The 21,772-nt window shown below is 39.6% G+C and overlaps 1 protein-coding gene across 3 annotated transcripts in view; it reads left to right on the top strand.

The window, feature by feature from the left end:
• The first annotated feature begins 2,259 nt into the window (after positions 1–2,259).
• MDFIC (MyoD family inhibitor domain containing) overlaps positions 2,260–21,772 on the top strand; it is a 60,082-nt gene continuing 40,569 nt past the window's right edge. For 2 of the 3 annotated variants that reach the window (XM_075713183.1, XM_075713177.1), the window contains exons 1-3: positions 2,260–2,331; positions 4,474–4,629; positions 16,194–16,325. In XM_075713183.1, coding sequence (XP_075569298.1) covers positions 4,539–4,629; positions 16,194–16,325 — 223 coding nt within the window. In that variant the 5' untranslated portion in view covers positions 2,260–2,331; positions 4,474–4,538. The remainder of the gene's footprint in view (positions 2,332–4,473; positions 4,630–16,193; positions 16,326–21,772) is intronic. The other variant, XM_075713190.1, reaches the window with a different exon arrangement.

The following is a 21,772-nucleotide window of genomic DNA, read 5'->3' as shown; positions in this document are numbered from 1 at the left end:
TTTGAATGTTTCGAAGGGGCATCTACCACCTCTCTGCGCAACCTGTTCCAGTGTTCCACCACCCTCATTGTGAAAAATTTCTTCCTTATACCTAGTCTAAATCTACCCAATTTTAGTTTAAAACCATTACCCCTTGTTCTATTGCAACAGGCCTTGCTAAAAAGATTGTCCCCATCTTTCTTATAGGCCCCCTTTAAGTACTGGAAGGCCGCAATAAGGTCTCCTTGCAGCCTGAACAACCTGAACAACCCCAACTCTCTCAGCCTGGCCTTGTAGGAGAGGTGCTCCAGCCCTCGGATCATTTTTGTGGCCCTCCTCTGGACCCGCTCCAACAGGTCCATGTCCTTCTTGTGCTGAGGGTCCCAGAGCTGGACGCAGTGCTCCAGGTGGGGTCTCACCAGAGCAGAGCAGAGGGGCAGAATCACCTCCCTTTACCTGCTGGCCATGCTGCTTTCAACGCAGCCCAGGATACGGTTGGCCTTCTGGGCTGCAAGCGCACATTGTTGGCTCATGTCCAGCTTTTCATCCACCAGTACCCCCAAGTCCTTCTCTGCAGGGCTGCTCTCAACCCCTTCATCCCCCAGCCTGTATTGATACCGGGGGTTGCCCCGTTCCAGGTGCAGGACCCGGCACTTGGCTTTGTTGAACTTCATAAGGTTCACACGAATCCACTTCTTGAGCTTCTCCAGGCCCCTCTGGATGACATCTCATCTTTCTGGCATATCAACTGCACCACTCAGCTTGCTGTCATCTGCAAATTTGCATGTAAAATGTTTCCGGTTTCCTCTATTCTTGCTGAGGGAAGGAAGTCAGCATCAGTTAAAGAGTAACCTTGAGAAGGGAAAGGTAAGTGTTAGGATGGGGAGAAAATTTGGGTACCTACATCTGCTTTGATCCACAAGTAATAGTTATTGATCACTTCTCTTCAATGTGTAAGCAGTAATATTTTTAATAATTTTTTTTTTATTTGAAGATTATGCATAAATTTTGGTACAGCATTGTTGAGATGAGCAACTCTGCTATCCAAAACTTCCTCCACAAGAAACCATCAAATATCCAAAAAACCTCAAAGACTAAAAGTTTGCCTTGGAAAATTCAAGCTAGAAATATAGCTTTCTAGCTATATATATAAAAATATAGTCTTTCTAAAACACTTTCTTTTGTTCAGTGACAAATCTAGTTTTGCTGGAGGTAATATCTATTGTATGGCTTGTGTAGGAGCTCAGACTAGAAAATGGTGATGACCAATTTTGTCCTGAAGACATATGATTATATTCTGCATTTTGTGCATTTTTAATAGGAATCTGTTTTATGGAAATTTTTTAATAGGGAAAAGAACTCAGAGTTTTGGGTTTTTTTTTTTTTTTTTTCTTTCAGAAAATTTTTACCTACCTACAAACTATACTTATGGTTTATTTACAAGTGTTTTGAGCTTCTCTTCACATCCATCCCAAAATCTGCCATTAATGGTCTACAAGACCATACCTGAATTTTATGATCTAGCAATGGAAGAGTGTATTGGAATAGATATATGCAACAGGCTAGAACTTGGTTGCCTACTTGAAAGTCTGCTGATGTTAATGTCTGAACTGCCCACTTCCTGAGAATTTTCAATAACATTTTAGAATGATACATATTTCAAAGGAAAGTAATAACATAATTAGTTTAGATTAACTGTGTATTTGTTAGAACTATGTTGTACTGTCAGGAAGTGCTGTATGGTTGGCTGATGCCAATGAACTTTGCCTACCTGCGGTATCTTATTAACAGTGACCACATCTGGACCCATCGTTTTACAATCATCGCGGTCTTTGGTATGTAATGTATTAGGTGTTGCAGAGTATTTTTAATGTGCTAGTTTAGTGAATTGTGCTTTTTGTATATTGAATTCTCTTACCTTTTTTTAATCTGATTTTGCTTAGGGTTATCTTCCATTGCATCAGTTGCAATATGGCAATATCAGTCGAAGACACTCTTCCATTCATTTACTTACTTTAAGCTCTATGTAGGCTGCTGCACAGTTGAACCTTGGCAGGGTGAGCTCATCCCATCATCTTTTTTAAGCAGATAAACTGAACGCCATGGACTTTACTATGTGGGTTTCATAGATAAGGTTAAAAAACCCCCAAACATCCACCCTGGATGGTATCTGCTCTTCATAGGCATTTATTATCCAATGAAGTATTTTGAAGGCAGGGTGTGGTTGGCTAAATTATTGCTCCTCCCACTGTTCTCTGATATGTTTCCAGTTTCAGAGGGAAAAACAGAAGCTTGTACATTGAGTATGAGTCATAACGTCTCTTTGGCTGCTGACTCACTTCGGAGTTTGAGGTAAGTCATCCTACCTTATGTCTCAATCATTCTGTCCCCCAGACAGCAAGGAGAGAAGGAACTATGGAAAGTTATGCAATGTTTTCATAGATGAGAAGTGTAGATATTGAGACCAATATTATTATTATGCAGTACGATAACAATTTTGTGTGCCCAAATGGCTTTTTTACATAGCTTCTTCCCAACTTAAAACATTTGTTTTCCATTTTGTCATGAAAAAGTTTAAAGAAAGATTATGTTGTATCAAAGAACATCTTAGGTTACTGAAATACTTAAAAATTACTGTATTTCTCAGATGAAAGTATATGCACCTTTCATCACACTGTTCTCTTTTGCACAAATAATGGCCGATAATAAAGCTGTACAGTGGTGCAAAATTATTGATGATTTCTGAAATAAGAGGAGGCCTGGAAGTGTGTGGAGTCTCACACAGAACTGGCTGCTATTCAGGTACTTACCCTCTATCCTGGTTGGTTTGCAAGCATTGCAGGGAAACGCTCAACTTTAGGAAGTGAACTTTTAATACCTGAGCGTATTCCTTAGCACTTATGACATCGGAATAAGTATCCATCTGTTATAGTCTCTTATGTTAGGATGTAAATAGTCTATAACTTGGCTATTTTGTCCTCCTACTTTTGTTTCCCCAAAAATACCTGGCTGTACACTGTAATGAGACATACTAGTAAAGTGTATTTACTAAACCATAATAAAAAAATCTGCTTGTAAGCTTTAAGGAAATTTGAGTTTGAACATGGACACACTTTGGCAGCGAAAGATGATATACTGTGACAGCGTAAGCAAGGTAAAGCATGTAGCTTATGGACACCAGCCCACACACGAGCAATAGTTGCAGTACTCCATGGTGTGGGCAAGAACAGAGCATGAGGCTGACCATCAGCCTGTGCCATGGGAAAGAAATGTATTTCCTATCTAGGGAAAGCACAGGTAACGCTGCTTGGCAGGTGATAGTGGAGGAAATAGTTTGCTCTTTAGGGTTTAACTTTTGAAGAGTGCTTCTTCTAGCCTTTGTGTTCCTTCGAATATATTTGTACGCCCGCTTTAAAGTCCTTTTCATAGACATATCTGTATGTTACCAGTCAAGGTACACGAGAGGGGTAGGTTTTGTCAGAACCGATCTTTTGAGAGGGGCGGAAAGGCCGGGAGGCCAGGCGTGGAGGCCTAGGGCGTCTCACGTGCCTGCCTTCCCGGCTTCAGAGGCGCAACTGGTTGGAGGCAAACAATAACCGCAGCGGACAACTTCTGAGCCAGCGCTTGCACCATTAAAAGTGCCCCTGCACAGCTGCCAAGCGCTACAGCTGCAAACCCTGTCCAGGCATGAAAGCCTCCCTTTCAGATTTTTTTTTTTTTTTTTTTTTTTCTCCTTCTTCCCTATTTCTGTTTGACGGGTTTCGGCCTCCTGGGGGAATTTCCATGGCTGGAGGCCCGGCCGGGGGCCAGCGAGGCTCCCCGGCGGCCGCTTGCCCCGGCCCCGGCCCCGGCCCCTCGCAGCCCAGCCCAGCCCAGCCCAGCCCAGCCCGCGGGCCCGTCGCTGGCGGGCGGCGGGACCCGCACAACGGCCGCCAGCCGCAGCGGGATGTTTCATTGTCCGGAAATGATGGAGAAGGAGTGACTGTGGCGGCGGGGGGACCGCGGCTGTGAGTGCCGGGGGGTGCGCGCCCCTGCCCGGGCCAAGGCCCGCGGGCGCGGGGCGGGCGGCGCGGCGGCATCGGCGGCGGCGGCCCGGGGCGGGCGGCGCGGCGGTTCCGGCGGGCCGGGGCGCGGGGGCGCGGAGGAGGGCCGGGCGGCGCGGCGGAGCGGGAGGAAATGCGGAGGTAGGGCGCGCCGCGCTGCCGGCCGGCTCCGCCGCGGCGGACGGGGCCCCCCGGCCCCCCCCCAGCTCTCCCCTCCCTCCCCGGGCGCCCCCCGCGGCCGCCCGGCTCTCGGCCCGGGGCCGCCCCCGCTCCGCGGCCGCCGCCCCCCGGCCCCGCGGGTGCTCGCTGCGGGGGGCGGGCGGCGCGCCCGCCGCTGCGCCGCAAAGTTGTCGCCGCTTCATTGCTGTCCCTCCTCAATCCCTCGCCCCCGAGCCGTGCGTTTTCTGCGTAAAATACATTAACGAGCCCTTTCATTTGCTTGTTCCTTCAGGGTCGCGTGTTAGTTTTGTTGGAGGGGGGTGCAGGCTCTTTATTACTCGGTGAGAGAGCTGGCAGATGTCCCAAGTGAGAGAACCTCTTCCTCCGGGGCCTGAAGGGCCAGAGCAAGCTCCGACTGAAAACAGCTCTTTGATCTCTCTCCCTCGAGGTAAGTTGCTTTAAAGTTTCTCTGTAATTGTTGCGCCTTGTATTTGAATGATACGGTTACTGATTTGTTTTGTGGGTTTTAACCCCTCTTCCCTTTCCCCTCCCCCCGACCTCCCCTCTTTGCTGTAACTCTGTAACACTTTCACTTAGTGTTTGTTTTAACCAGAAATTCTCAGGTAGAAAATGCAAAAAAAAAAAAAAAGCAATAATAATAATAAAAAAGATGCACTAATGTCAGCACCGGTTCTCAGTACCTGAAAAACTGCAGTCATTCAGAGGCAGATGGTCATCCTTAAAAATCGCTTGCTCGTTTCCCAGCTTTGTGTTTGTGTTTAGAAGCTCTTTCCTGTAAAGCTCTCCCAGGTCTTGCAGTAAATTGAGAAAGGTCCATCCAGGAGCAGGAGCGTTGTTCAGGTTGGAGGTCACTTTGCTGTTTTTTTCTTGGGTTACTCTGTGATGCTGCAGCTAAAGCCAGTTTCTGAGAGTATCAACTTGTTTTGTATCAGCTGTTCAAAAGGTTGTTTAAAAGTAGATTCATCTTAAAGAGAAATTCTCTAAGTTATGTCTTATTTGCATTTGCACAAAACACATTGATACTCTGATCTCCTTCACGAAGGAAAGTTTGACAAGGTGTATTGCAAGTTATCCTTGAAACAGGGAAGTATGTTTGTCTCCTCAGTGAGACTTAATTATTTTTTTTCATTTACAGCTACAGCTTTGTTTTCCAGAATTCTGACAGGAGTTTAAAAAGTCTCTGAAGAACAGACAAATAAGCTTGTTCAAAAACTGTAACTTTACTCATAACTGGTTAACTGGAGCAGAGCCTGGTAACACAGTTGTGCAACTGTGGATTAAAGATGCAATCTTGTTTTTGTAACTTGGAAAATCAATAGCTATGTGAAATCAAAGCTGAAGACTCATTTGAGAAACCAGAAAGTATCCGTAGCTAAGTAAAAAATGTTCTGGCAGGGAGATGTATTAAATTGGCTTATACTTATCTTATTGTTGGGGGTTTTTTTTGTCCTAGAGAATGACTCATAACTTCTAAACAGTAAAAAATAAAAAAAAAGATTAGATACAGAAGATCAAGCATGCAGAACTGAACTGTTAGAATCATGTTTTTGCCAGAAACATCAGTATCTGTGATACATGTTTATTTTCAATGTGTTGGTTTTATCTGTCATGTGATCAAGTGGACACACTGGTTAAATTCTGCATGTAGGCCATACATCAAAGTTACTGAAGTTGTAAGTCAGTGAACTAACTAGCCTGGAAAGTAGTCTCATTCTTACGGTGCCACTTTAAATTGAGTTTTCACTGTGAAATAAAGTCTTATGTGATTCCATTTTGTAAGATTTTCAATACATGCTCTTCTTTTTATGAAAAGTAAGGAAACAAATACTGTTCTGTCCACAGACAAGTTGTGTGCAGAAAATCTGAATTACAGTTGAAATGCAATGAACAGTTACAGCTGACAGCTGTTGAGGTAGAGGATTATAAAGTTACTTTCTTAGGGATCAGTAAGGTACAAACAAGTGTAATATATTGATTCAGGTTTGCTCACTGGCCACACCTTTCAAGGCACACACTCAATTTTAAAGCATATGTATAGTTCACAGAAAGACAAGGCTGTTTTTTTACAGAATTCAGCATTTGAATACATAATTTTTATTCTAATGGACTTAGATTTAAGGATAACTGTGGATATTTGTTGCTTTTTTCTAGCCTAAGTCTGTTGGGGAAATGGGGGTGGAAAGAGGAAGAGGTGAGTTCATAACATTTCCAGTCTATATTCCAGCATTTCTGTTGTCAGCTTTGCAGTGTGTGGTTACAGGGTAAGGTAGTCCAGATATTCCAGGACTGAAGATCTAAGATAATAAGACTGGGACTTTCAACACCCCCTACTCTTTCTGTACTACCCCCAGAACATCCAGAAGTACACTGACTTCTCTAGAATTTGGCAATAATTTTAAAAGCTGTGGTTGAAATTCCTATTATTTCTGGAAATAGGCTGGAGGTGTTTGGAAAAATCTGCAATACTTTGTAATAATTAGTACTTTACTTGGAATCACCTCATCATATTTATGTGCTGACTCCATATATTTACAGTGAGATACTTGAAATCTGTGTCCTCCTAGGAATAAAGATTCCTTAACCAGAAAAAATGGCTTATGTTGTTTGTGTAATAAAGTATTATGTGCATTCTAGTGAGAAAGAATTTTTGATTGGTAATGCCTACTTTAGTATGCTTTCTATATTTAACTGGTATAGATACCTTATATCCTGAGAACATACTTCTCTTTTTCTCTTCTGTATTTCTGTGAGGTATCATCAAAAAATCCAGATCTTCAAAGTGCTCCTTTTGCTTGCTGTCATATACATTCAGATGCTGAAGCTGAATTGTATTTTTCCATGAAAGGAGAAGAAACTTCAGTTGAATTTTAAGTAGTCAACAAGTAGCTGTCCCACAACCTAATTGAAAACCAGACAAAAGTAATAAAGCTTAGGCAGATTGCAGGGATATAGATCAGTTATGGACATGATGAAAACTGTGGGTTGAGACATAGTTTCACCTACAAATGTGGCATGTTCTGGCTTTCGCAACTTAAAAGAATTTTTGTGTATTACTTTACCCAACATGCTCTCTCAACATCTCCCCCATCACCGCTCTTCCTTGTTAGTTCATTTTTTAATTAAAGCATAAATATTAGTGAGGTTATTGGACTGTGCCCCTCCACAATTAGCGTGTTACGAGAGAGAGGAAATGAAATCATAGCGTCATCTTTTGTGGCAATGTCAGTACTCAATTTCAGTCGTTAAACCGTTATCTGTGCCAGCGGAGTCTGCTGCTCTAAGGTACAGACTACTGGATGAAAGTTTTAACCTAATTTCTGCAAACATCTGGTTAATTTTTGCCACATCCTTCTAAAAGTGTAGCTCTACTCATACACCCTTTTCAAGGTCCTGGTCATGCCGTCTCTTCTCCTGTAGCTCCACAGGCCTTGGAATCAAATTATGACGACTTCTACCTGTGTGCTGTGTAATGTAGTCAGTGAGTAGTGTCCTATCTATGCTCAGAGTGCTTCAATTTGGCTGTGATCAAGTATTTTCTCCACCGGTAGGTACCAAAATAATGTCCCTAAGCAAGGAATGTGACAATTAGCGACCATAAGCCTCTCTGCTTTAAGGAAAATATTCCATATGTTAGAGGTCATGTCATGATTATTGCCTGGACTATGGGTAGACTTTTTTCATTAAATCCTCTGCATTTGAATAAACCATGGCACACAAGAGAGAAATTCAATGAACATGGAACTATATTTAGAGAATCAGGTCACATTTTAGAAACTGTAGGACTGTCATCTATAAAGTATTTGGAATGCTTTTACCTGTGCTTTTTGGCAACTAAATGTAACCTAGAATAACAAGTGAATAATATTTAGCCTTCTCAATTTAGAAATAAAATAAACAGTAATAATAAAAAAACTGTTATGAAATTGAGACTGATAATTGCACTTCAAGTATAAGAACTTTCTAATAACTCTTTAGATGATGGAAAGCCACTAGAATTTATTTTTTTTTCATGGGGTGGGGGAGGAGGATGGAGAAGTCTAGTAGAAATATTAAAGGTCAAGTTTTATAAGTGACCGTCCTCACTGGTGCAAATCATGTCACTGTTGCTGGATGGAGATGCAGTTCTGATTTGGTGTCTGAAGAAACCATATTCAGCAACTAATACTTCCATTCAGAAAAGTACAGAAAGCATGTGCTCCTTTTCAAGAATGTGATTCAAACCTCTTCATGTTTTCTGTGCTTAACTGTTTTCATGATGAGGAGCACTAAAGGAACATGCTGGCTAGATGAGATGGGGTGACAGAAGACTTACTGTGGGGAATGTTTGGACATTCTTGAGGCAACAACGATTACTATCACCGTAATTATTGCTCTTTACCAGCAGTGCCTCAGTGTTATGAGTAATGGATTTTTATTTTAACGGTTAACCAGTGCACTGAGATTGCTCAAACTTACCAAATACTTCCTCTGTATTTGTGTTCCCACTTGCAGTCTGACAAGAGTTGAGTGAATCTGTGTTCATTTGTTTCATTGCTGTCTGTCAGTTCTGAGGTGTTTATTGAATGTTACTGACTAAAATACCTAAAACTTTTATAAGTGTCTAGCCTGTAGTTTGTCAAAAAGATATACTTCTGCTTTCAGTTTCACATGCATGCCGTTCCAGTAAAGTGACTCATGTCCACATGGGTGTCATAGACTTGTATTTCATATAGTTGACTGTAAAGGTCTTGCATCAAATTTGAAATACTTTTGTTCCATCTCATAGGCTAATTTTCTATCAGAATAGTTCTTCTCAAATTCCATTCCAGGCCCTAGGAAGTTAGATTTCTCTTTGTTTTAAACACTTGTTTTTTGCTAATAAGTAGCATCCAGCAATGAGTGTGTTATGGTAGTGTTTTCATTTAGATCAGCAATGCAGTTTTGAACTGAATCTCCTGTTCGCCCCCGCTTTGGTTTGCATTGTGGACTGATACTGGGGAGTGACCTGGACCCGATTCCTTTTGGACTAAGTAATCTGAAAGATGCACTGCAGGAATGTTCCTAATGCACTCCAGCCACTAATAAGCCTTCAGTCTTTGAGATTAAATCTTAGAGCTAGTCCAAAGTAGAAAGCCCCTGGAACATGTATAACATGGAATGTGTCCTTAAAATCAACTCTTTCACTGTACAGGCCCACTTTTATTGGCCCATGCTGTTGCTAATACAGCCATAGCCACCGAGTATTGCTTAGCACTTATGTGAAACTAGTTTTGTACACGTGAAACATTGTTGGATGAAAGACATACATTTATAACTGACCACACGACAATTAGTGTGATTATTTGTGAAGTTTTCACTTACGTATTTGAACTTTTAAATGCTTTTAATACTCCAGAGTACCTATTTGCATGTTGCTATTAATTTGTAATTTATCACGACTGAAATTTGTCCAGGGCTGTCAAACTTGTAGTATATTCATAGTTGTTCCACAGCTTGCACCTGGAAAATTCTGTGTAAGAGCTTTCCAAGAAGTTCAGTTGAATTGCTCTGATTTTAAGAGACTGATTTTTTCAGTGGCATTTTTGAGGCCATTGAAAGTTGCAATGAGACATTTAAGTGAAAGCCACTGAAATGAAATAAAAACAAATTAGTTATTTTAGTTTGAAAAGAATCAAACCTGTAAATGGAGGCTTCCAACTCCTTAATTTGTGCATTATCAATATTAATTAGATTGTACAACCAGTGATTAATGAAATGAGATTGTTTCAGACAAATCATGAACTGGAATAGGCATTGTGTTACACGAATAGCACTGTTGAACTTACTTGTTTTGTGAAATGCCTAAAGGTTTTAGGCATTTCATGAAGTAGCTGGTGGGTGTTACTGTTAATGGTTGCATTGTGAAACCTGGTATTATCGCAGTTCCTTTGTGTTGTTGTGAACAGTGGAATTTTCGGTAGGAAATAGCATCCTCAGTGGTTCCTTGCCAGCGAGGATATTAATGAACAAAGGAAGTGTTAGAAATGCAGTGTTTGCCACATGCTCTTCAATCCCTCCCACTGCTGTAGGCTTGAGACAGAGAACCGTTTTGTATCTTTCCTTTTGGAAACATTCTTCAACTTTTTTGTTCCTCATAGATCTACTTTTGTGTTTGGGTTTTTTTTTTTTTTTGGTTTTGTAATTTCTCTTTGCTTTGAAGGACAGAATTCCATTTGGGATGGTTTGAGCCTTGCACATGTACATTTAAATCTGTGTCTGCTTGTTCAGGGATAACTCAGGCTGCCTGAGGATTCATGTTTACATTCCAGCAACTGGGTCAAATTTAGGTGCCTAAGTAAGCTTTGCCCTGTGTTTCCATCATTCCTCCGCCCTTAAACAGTAAAATTGTTGGACTGTTCCTGACTCTGCATTTTTGGAGGTCGCAATGACTCCACTGTGCCAGTCCATTCTGCTTGTCCCTCTCTCCTTGATGAGAATGATGCACTCAGGTTTCCAGAAGCCTTTCCTGGCAGTTGCTTTTGCTTTGCTTGTGATTTGATGTGGTCCACCACATTGTTGGTGAACAGAAAATGAATGTGTCATAGCAACAAAGCCTTCTATTGTTGCAGCAACAGGATTTTCAACTAATTTTACATCCACGGTGTCCTTGTGTCAATAGACAAATTCTAAACCTGTTTCTCAAGTCCAGTTTGTCATGTTGCTAGTCAAGCACTCCTGTAGTTCACAGGTTTGGAAGAGATGGCTGAGTCAGTATATAGGCTTATGTGTGATCTAATGAATAGAAATGAGCTGCCCATCACACTATGAGGACGTGCAACCCACTTAATGTGGGCACTTGTTTCCACTTTTTTTGCATGCTCAGAGATTGAATATTAACATAGTTACTGATGCACTAAGGTGTGATGCCACATGTGAACACATTGAGACCTGTTTCTGAGTAAACTTAAGAGATGTAGCAGGGCGTGTGGGGGCAGCTGGAGTGTGAAGGTACAAATGCACAAGCACTTGAAGAAGAAAAGTTGGTTATTTGTCAAAGACTTGAACTCTTTGAGGTGTGTCCTGCAAATGTACATCTGTTACCTACCTTCTTTGTATTTTCTATCAGTTTTGTGTATTAATTTAACGTCCACTCAATATGCTTTATGTTATTATAGACAAAGATAGAATAAATATAGCTGTGAAAAGAGGGATGCTTCACTGGGATGTTCTAAGAAAATTTAAAGAAATAATTTGATCTATATCCCAGCAACTTTATAAAGGCATAGAAGACAGGATTGGAAGGGATCTGGAGAGATTGTCTTGTATACCCTTCTTGCCTAACTATAGATAAGTCTTTCTTGACCATTCTGGCTAGTTGTTAAATTTTCTTTTTGGTAGGGCTATTGTAATAGTAGCCTTGTTGCTGACCCAGGCTGCTGACACTATTCTGTTGGTGGAGTCTTGTAAAATGTATTTGTCATGATGCAAAGAAGTGTATGTAGCCAGAGGCACATACTCCACACTAAAGCAGGAGTTAACAACCAATGTTACTATAGACTCAATGGTGAAAACAAGTTTTGATTCTATGAAATACATGTATTGCTGTGTAATTTTAAAAATAAATATAACAAGATTATGGTAAAATGAATGTATGTACTACATAAGTGATTTATATATACTTTAATAATTCCAAATGAAAAAAAAAGTTAGGAGTTCATTTTGTTCACTTATTTCATGAAACAGTAATTTTGGGATGTGATTAAAATTTTAAATTTTTTCATGAAGTAGCTTACCAGTTGTCTGTAATATAGATATGATTTGGGCTGTTAACCATCTCAATTCTATACTTTGCCAGCATGTTGTATCTCTTCCTTTTTTAAACCTTAAACTTGCATTAATCTCTACACAAGTAGAGTTTGTGCCCATGCTTACCTTCAGGATAAAACACAGGGTACTCAGTGTGGGTGTCAACTGCCACAGGGCTTTTGGCTAGAAGCTCTTCATCCCTGGGGCCTGCTGTTAGATTAGGAGAGATACATAGCCGAACAGGTTGCTGGTCTTGGGGCTGAACCATGGTGGGTAAGACGTCTATGTTACTTTTGTGACATGACCTAGAGTAACTTACTGTGGTTTTAAAGAGAGATTGGATTTCTAACTCAGCACTGCCAGAAGCAGAACGTAATGAGCCTTTTCTTTCCGTTATTTGAACTGCTAGGAGGAGCATCTCTTTTTCTTCTTGGCTGTCAGTTTTGGAAGTTAGTCACATGAGAGTGGAAGGGAGTACTAAAGGAAGCATAAGCTAAAATACTAAGGAAGTATTACATAAAAATTCTTAAGGTTAAGCTTGATTAAAACAGAGAAGTGTTATAAATTTATTTGAAGATGCGGTAGAAAAAAGTCATACCTGTCTATGACCAGATCCAGCCATTAGTATTTTGTGCCAGCTGTTGGCTTTATTAAAGCTGCTCTGCCACAAGCATGGCACACCAGAGAAGACCAAGGTCTTTGCGCTGATTCTTACTAGACTCATAAATGTGTTACCTTTCATAAACTACTCTTATCACTATTCTTATGCACCTAACACAAAAATAATGGCATCAACAAAACACAGACTCAAGAGTGTTCTTCAGGCTGTCTTCATGTGTGATCGGTTGTAGTTGTTATGTTGTAGTTGCACCTCTAGAATTTTTTTAAAAAAAGTTATGATCCCATCATCAGCTGTTTATTATAAGGCAATAATCAAGAAATTCCTTTGTACTAAAACTGAGACCTGGTGCACATTCAAGAAAAAAACAAATAATTAATCAGGACACCAGTGTTTGTCTATTTTCAGTGTTCTGATGCATGAAAAGGGTTGTATGAAAAAATCTTAAATAAACTTAGCTTAAGGTCTACTTTTTCTAAAGCCCCATTGTACTAAGTCTGGCTGGGATGGAGTTAATTTTCTTCATGGCAGCCCCTGTGGTGCTGTGTTTGGGATTTGTGTTGTGACTAAACCAAGGTTGATAACACACCAGTGGTTTGGCTGTTGCTGAGCAGCACTTGCACAGCTTCAAGGTTTTCTCTTTTCCCACTCTGCCCCCTCAGCGAGTGGGCTGGGGGTGAGCAGGGCGTTGGAAGGGGCCACAACCCGGACAGCTGGCTCAGGGTGACCGGAGGGATATTCCACGCCATATAATGTCACGCTCAGCAATAAAAACTGAGGCGAGGAGCTTTTGGGGGAGGTAGCCATTGCTTAGAGACTGGCTTGGGCATCGGTCTGCTTGTGGGAGGTGCTGAGTGATTGCCTTTGCATCACTTGTTTTGTTTTTTTCTTCCTCTTTCCTTCACTAATTAAACTATATCTCGACCCACAAGTTTCCTCACTTGCGCTCTTTCTGTTCTCTCCCCTGGTCCCTCTGGGAGCTGGGGAGGGAAGGAGCGGCCATGTGGTCCTTAGCTGCTGCCCGGGGTTAGCCCATCACACCCACACAGCAGCATCTGCCAGGGGATCAGCTGCTCCAGTGGGTAGTTCTGGAGTGCAAAGTAAGATACCCAACACATGTTTAATGGTGTAGGTTTCTGTTATGCCCATTCATGGGGAAGTCTTCATGTGAATTCAATAGATCAAAGACCAGATACTCAGTTAATGTTAATTGTTGTAAATCATAGAATCATAGAATCATTTAAGTTCCAACCAAAATTGTTTGGTGTTCAATTGCAGCATTGGGTTTTTTTTTTTTACTTTCTAATAGCGCCTCTTACTTCTTTCTTGTTAACTGTTAATATTGTATACATGGTTTTAACTGGCCATTTACCATATCCAGCTAGAATAATAACAGTAAACATGAAAAATACACATACAACCTACACAGTAAAAAAAAAAACAAACCCAAACCTGAACCAAAAACAAGCAGAAGAATGAAAACTAACTCCCTATGAATAATGGTGATGGATTGTATTCTGCGATCCTTCAGATTTCTTAGATAAAAATGTAATCTAGAACACTGAGGGCCCCACAATATTAACATTAATGTTTCCTTAGAGCCATTTATTGTTTACTACATGAAAGAGTAGGGCTCTGCAAAGTTATATCCTACACAAGAAAATTGTATACAGTAACTGCAGTTTTGTACTACCACTGCCAGGCAAATATTGTTGTAATCTTGGTGTTGTTACTGCAGTAAAGTAATCTAAGAGCAAAATCTCTTAAAATAGCTCATTTAAGCTTGCTCTATGTGGAAAGCAGCATGCTTTTACACTAGCTCTCTCCAGGATGCTGCTTACTTTCATTGGGTCTATTTCAGGGCACTTTTCAAACACTTTTGAAACACATTTGCACCTAATACTTAACTGCACAGGCAAAATCATCATCCTTCAGTACAGTTGGATTTGTATCTGATAGATATCGGGTGGAAATAATTTGTACCTAATGTCTGTCAAAGGGGTTGAAAAAATCTGGGGATTTTTTTGGATAGGATGAGTATCTAGGTGAGATTAAGTCATCAGGGCAAGATGCAAAACTCATTGAAGTCAATGGATATCATCCCAATCAATTCAGTAACTTTATGGCAATCCCAGTGAAACAGTTCATCTCAGGATGGGCTTGAGGAAATATTGACAAGTTGTTGAAGAAATGGTGATGGGAGGGAGGGCTGAGAGGTAAGTACCACAGAGGTAGGCTGGGTCAGACATTTCAGAGGTGGAAATTAATAGAAGGGGAGCAGCAGTGCTTGAAGGCACATGCTACTATACATACAATAAGGCATATATTATTTTGAGTGATGTTCAATGCCTAGTTTAATAGGGTGGATAACAAAGGCAGAAAGTTAGGATTTAAAATCAAACTGCTGTTGGTTACATAAAGAAACTAACCGTTAATATGTCGCAGAAGTAATAAGTGTTCTGTGTCTTGGGACTAGAATCATTGCTTTATTAGAGGATATGGTATCATTACATTGTGATAAGTGGTTTATAAAGACATTCTTGTTTGAAACAAATAAATAGAGTTAACAGACTTTTCAACAGTTGCTTGTTTAGATTTACTGTAAATATTAAATGTTGTATGTATACTCAAAAAAATACTTGCGACTGAAAATATTTAGTGTTTTACAGATCCCTCGAGTAAGTGATATAAACTGATAATCTGTCACTGTGAATAATGAACAAAGTAATTCCAGATCTGGAAATGTTTCCTTGAACACCGGTAGGAAAAACCTGTAGCAATGGGGAGCAGAAAGCTTGGTGTGTGTAAATTTTACTATTAAAACATTAGTGACAGAGAAAATGAAAGCTGTCGCTTACCTTGGTTTGAGAAAATGCAGGTCTGCATGTGTTAACTGGTGAAATCATCAAAACAACAAGATCTGCTATATCATGAAATAAGCTTAAGAATCCATCAAATAACCTTACCATGGAAATTTCCCTGCATCTTGCCTATACTTGGAGAGAAGAAATAATTTTTCCTTTCATCATAGGCTAAATGTTGACTTTTATTCAGGAATGGCTTTTAAAAGGCTATTTTTTTCAATGAAAAATAGGTAATTGTATTACCATAAATTTTGTGAATTTCTATACTAATCAGTTTTGAAGTTTCAACATTTGTCTTTAATTATACATTCAATTGTAAACAATAGGGAACAGACTTCTGTGGAATTTTTGTGGCTTTTATATGCCAGAGCCACATGTACGTGGGCAAAAAATAATGTTTTTTTGTGTGACAAAGCAATTCAAATTTTTATCTGGAAATTTTGTGGAAGGTAACTAACTATAAACAAACTCAACCTTAACTTGTTACAAAAGCTGCTGAGCATTATTTTGCAAGATTGAACGCAATATGACTGAAAGAATTTCTTAAAGAGGAGTTATTTTGATCTGGGCAAGAAAACAAATTGAAAATCAGCTTTCTTAGGAATTATTTCTAAGGAAACTATGTGAGATGCTAAGACAAGTTATGTTTTATGTTGTCTTGTTTTTAACTTTCAAAAACGAGTTTTGTTCACATAGAGGAAAAATACCATAGAAACTAATATCTTAAAATTTCTTTTGACTTAGAAAAAACTGACCAAGAGAATAGTGCCGCAGGAGATAAAGACATAAAAAAGCCTTCCAGTAACCAAAGTATACAACCAGAGATACAAGACCAGTCCGTCTGGGGAAATCACACTGATGGTGACCTCATCAGAAGTAAGTATTTCCAGAACAAATTGCTGCCATTTAGGCTTGCTTTCGCCATGTAATGGGATACTGCCTGTTGACTCAGTTAAATGTGTGTCAAATGCAATTGTGTTGCAACTATAATGGATGTCTACTGAATTTATTTCCTGGAATGAGTTGTGTCAGCATGCATAAGCAACGAGTTCAAAGAAAGGTGTGATTTGAGTGGTGCAGTATAATATAGACATCCGTAGCATCTACATTTTAAAGCCTTAATGTTATATTCTTCTCTTATCATTGATAATGAGATCTGTGTATTTAGCAGGCACATGAGCTGCAATATGCAGCTGTGCTAGGTGTCATCACTTTTGATTTCTCAGGTTATACATTGAAGTGGCAGAGTAAACTGCTGAGAGCAGTTTCTTCTAGATACACTGAGTACTGGTCAGATGTAAGTTTATAAAGAGGTTTGAATCCTAAAGTAGCTAGTCCTTTCAAAACTAGAAGAATGCTATAAGACAAGGTTTTAGGCCTTAAGTGCTATGGAATTGTGGTTTGTTTTTTTTTTTTTGAAATTAGTTTTTACAAGTCCACATTCCTAGTGTATGTTTTGGATGCTTTAAAAAATAAAAAGGTATGCAAGATTATTCCCATTTTTCTGTCTTGAGTTGAAGATCATATGCTGTCCAAAAGATCATCCACAATTGCACCCTCCTGAGGCAAAAATATTTCTGTCAACTGCCAGAACTAATGCTACTTTAAAATTCTGTGAATGCTTGAACGTTAGTTACTCAAGGGAGGGGCAGCATGAGAAACTGTTCTCTAATTATAGGGTGTATTCAGAAAGCAAATGGACTAAATGCTGAGTGGTGCTGCAGCTCTCCAAGATCGTTGTCTGACCACACACTTCAGGGTCAGTCTGTCTTTACACTGCACACGTACTACACGATACGCAGTGGGGTGAATTCATATTTCTGAACCTGCTGTTGCTATAACTGGTGATTTTCTCTGGAGTTATCTGTTTCTTTCCAGGTTAATTTTTTTTTTTTTTTAAATGTTATCTATATAATCAACTTCTCCTGAACTGTGTGTTAGCATTTGAAGTTCTTTTCAAACCTTAGTTAATACTTTTTTCTAAATAATGAATCCCAGTAAATACTTATATCCTTAATGTATTGAATAGTTACCTAGATCCTTTACAGGAAAAGTTGAATTTAGCATGTCAGATATTTATCTAACAGTTTAAAAATAATTCTTAGGGGGCTACAAATAGGAAGAATTTTCCTTCACAGTTTGAGAGTTTACCTAATTCTGAAAGATCATTATTTTAGAACTAACTGTCCCTGGACAAGCAATTGCTTTGAGCTTGTGTTGAGGATGTGGGAAGGTGCGTATGGCATCTGCTGCTTTTGGAGTGGCCTCCTTCTCATACCCTCTTCTGTCCTGGTTTCAGCTGAGATAGAGTTAATTTTCTTCCTAGTGGCTGGCATAGTGCTGTGTTTTGGATTTAGGATGAGAATAATGTTGATAACATGCTGATGTTTTAGTTGTTGCTAAGTAGTGTTTATACTAGTCAAGGACTTTTGAGCTTCCCATGCCCTGCCAAGTGCACAAGAAGCTGGGAGGGGGCACAGCCAGAAGAGTTGATCCAAACTGCCCAAAGGGCTATTCCATACCATATGATGTCATGCTCAGTATAGAAACTGGGGGAGTTGGCCGGGGAGCAGCGATCGCTGCTCGGGAACTGTCTGGGTATCGGTCGGTGGGTGGTGAGCAATTGCATTGTGCCTCGCTTGTTTTGTGTATTCTGTTATTATTATTATTACTTCTTTCTCTTCCTCTGCTGTCCTATTAAACTGCCTTTATCCAACCCATGGGTTTTACTTTTTTCTTTCTGATTCTCTCCCCCATGCCACCAAGGGGGGATGGTGAGCGAGTGGCTGCATGGTGCTTAGTTGCTGACTGGGGTTAAACCACGACATCTTCCCAGAGACTTCCTTATTCCCAGACCCACGGGAAGCAGATTTATTTGGTAGCAGTTAGCAGTGTGCCTGAACTATGGAGGAAGAGACCAAGGAGAGTAGGGTGGTGCTGTCCTTTCTCTAATCCGTTCACCGCAAGACATGTTTGAGTAGCTGCTGTGATGCAATCCTCTCTTTCTTTCAAAGTCATGATTTTTTTAACCTTTAATGCTAAAGTCTTCTAGATGGAAGACACAAAAATAATGACATTAGAACAGTTTCTTTTTCTTCTTTTTGTAGGGCTGTGGCTATGAGTAGGGAAGTCTGTTCTACTTAAAAAAATTGAAGAACAGTGTTTGGCTCAATTACAAGTACTTCTAGTCTGCAGCAGTTTTACAACTTGATCTACCTAGTAACTAAAGTTTGAAAAACAGAACAAGAGCAAAGAGAAGCTTGTTTATCACAAACATTACTTTGGTATTTCATCTTACAAGTATCGTAGCTCAGAATGACTGTGATTCAACTAGATCTATTACCCCGCTAGACTAAAGTTTGCAGAATATTGTGTATTAAAAGAAGCTTGAGGTTAGAAATAAACAGTGTTTTGATCATTACAGTGTATTTTAAAACTGTTTCTTTAAATTGTTTTAGCCAGGGCATACTTCAGTTTTCTCAGGTATTACCAACGATTCACCACTATCCTAATGATTCAGTTTCTTTTTTTCCGCATACAGATTGTTTTCCACCCCCACAGCTGATACATACTCTATTTGTGTTAGCCTTAGTTTTCACTGTATAAATGTTTCCAGCATTTAATTTCCAAGGTTTTCCTTGTTTGCAGCTGTTTTATCCTGCTGTTATATGGAAGTAGATTAATCAGTCAGTTTTATTGGCACACCAACAACGAAGTCCAGTGTTAGAGGCTCTGCAATGACTTCATTGTGTATGGTTTCTAATTTGCACTTGTGAACTCTGTTTACTGGGCAACATCAATAAACTAAAATGCTGCCCCTGTTTTCCACAGTAAGGCATTTTCAGTTCACCTTGCACTGCCCTTGCAGTCCTTTTCTCAAGCCACCTTTTTTTAATCTCTAGGTGATGAGATTCCCCCAGATCAGCCCTTTCCCCACCTCCTTTGGAGCATCCCTTCTCCCCCTGAATGAAAACATTCATAATATCCCGGGTAAATCGGTAATCTCATGGGAAGCTTCAACCAAGGAATTCATCGTTTTTTGAAAAGAGCTTGAGAGTCATGGTATAGGAATATTAGGTTCCAGCGCACCACAACTTCAAAAGGTTACTGTATACTGGCATATAAACAGGGGAGAGCTAAATAAGAAGAAAATGGTTATATTACCTTTCTGTATTAATTGTTAATGCACTTGCATTACTGTTACTGGAATACTGCATTTAGCTGGAGAAGGGTCAGGGCAGAACCACAAGTATCTCGGGAATGACTGGAGTAGTTGAAAACATACCTTATTGTGGAAAAACTCCTGAAGTTCAATCTGTTTAGTGTTAACAGGGAGGATAAAGAGGGGCTTGCTGAGTATGGAAGAAGCATGATACCCCAGTGAACAGAAATTCGGGAAGACAATTCTTCAGCTGTAGCAGACAAAGGGAGAACTACATGTAACGTCTGGAAGTTAGTGTTGGAAATAAGGTGTACATTTTTTAACGGAGTATTTGAGAACAGGAAGAACTGCCAAATATTTGGTGGTTTTAGGTGTATTAAATTGGCCTTACTCTTCACAAGGTGGCCATTGCTTTCCATATCCTCAATTTTAGAACCTTACTAAGAGAGACTCTCTTTTCCATAGTGATTCCCCCAAATTGGGATAACCTTAGGTTTTTCATCTCAGGTATTCTTCAAGGCAACATTGAGACCTATTCCTTTCCCTTCACCGATGCACACATATTCTGTGTTTTATTTCAGGCTGTAGAGGTTCTGCTTTTTGAAGGAGCTTAGCCTTAGAATAGCTCCATCTGCTTTTCCTTCTTCTTCATCAGTGCGTTTGAGATATCTGCAAAATACATTCTGCTTATTTTCATTGTATGATCTGGTGGCCTGTAATGGAGATGTGCAGCCTCTGTTACTACTCACCTTTGGGAAGTGAGGAACAGTGGATATTAAAACATGCAGCAGGGTAACCTGTGGCTGTAGGAATGAAGCCATAGGAGTTTTTGCTGCTCCACATTACCACAATGCCCTGCTTTGTTCTTTGGAAAAGGTTGGGTTTTTTTTTTTTACCCCCTCCTTAAAAAAAAAAGGCTATAAAGGTGGATTTCAGAATATTTAGGCAGAATTTTTACAGAGGGTACTAGGTTATCATCAATGTGTGCTGTTATGCAGGGGAAGAAATGTTTAGGAGGGAAGAAAATGCCAGTCTTAAACACTATTTGCTTGTGAGGATTTAATCTCCTTTCCAGTTCTCAAGCAGGACCTTAGCTATGTGATATTTAAGAAAACAAAAAACATCTACCATAGATTCAAATTGTCATGAATAATTGATTAATAATAATCCAATTCTCAAGATTAAATGCCTAAAATATGCCCATGTTTTACAGATAGAAAGGTCATTGCTATCCATCATTTCCTAGCTTCAATTGCCTCTTTCTCCTCCATGAAGCACCCTCCTGATAAGTGTGGTTCTTCAGAGAAAGGGATGCTTCATTTAGCCCTGTGGGGATTAAACAATTTTCCATGTTCTTGTGCCCACTACTTTATTTACTACATTCTTCTTTATTGCATTTTGTTTTATTGAAATATAAACCTAGATATTTTTTATAATTTTGTTTTCTGTATTTTTATGTTGACATTTTTACTTTACGTGACTGTTTATTTAATTTTAACATCTGGAGATTCCCTTTTTCTACTGGCTAAGTGAGTGAGTGATTTCCATAGTTTAATTTATGCAGTTTGGGTTTGGAACTTTTTTCCTAACAAGAAGAAGATAATCTGCTGTTAGAACTGTTCTTTTTGTTTTCTATTAATCCAAATATCTTTTCTTGGCTAATTTATAGTGCACAGTCATCTTATAATTATTGTGATTTCAGATGACTGTGTTTATTCTGTCTAAAAAATAGTGCAAAGTGCTTGAGATAACTTAAGTAGTTCTCTTCAAAGCTAGAAAGTATGACAGATACAGTCTTCTTGCAGTGTAACTGAGTGTGTGAGTACAGAAATTGTGCAGAAGAGATTAATGGAAATTACTTCAAAATATATTGCTGAGTCTGAAAGGTGTATTCTTTTAGCTACAGAAGCATTTGTGTACAATGTTCCAAATATACCGAGGTATTCACTTCATCTGGCTGTGAAAAAAGTGTAAGCCTATGGATGAACAAAACTTTAAGCAGTCCAATACTTAAATACAAGAATGCAATATTTGATATTTAGATCCTTCTTTTAAAAAGATAAATCTTTGAGGAATTGGGCAGTAGAAGTAATGGAATTGTGAAAGACCTCCCTGAGGACTCCTGTGCTGGAGAGATTTTCTAATCCTCTCCCCAGCAGAC

This window comes from Pelecanus crispus, chromosome 1, assembly GCF_030463565.1.
Source record: "Pelecanus crispus isolate bPelCri1 chromosome 1, bPelCri1.pri, whole genome shotgun sequence".
NCBI lineage: Eukaryota > Metazoa > Chordata > Aves > Pelecaniformes > Pelecanidae > Pelecanus > Pelecanus crispus.
This window is presented reverse-complemented; position numbering and strand designations above follow the sequence as displayed.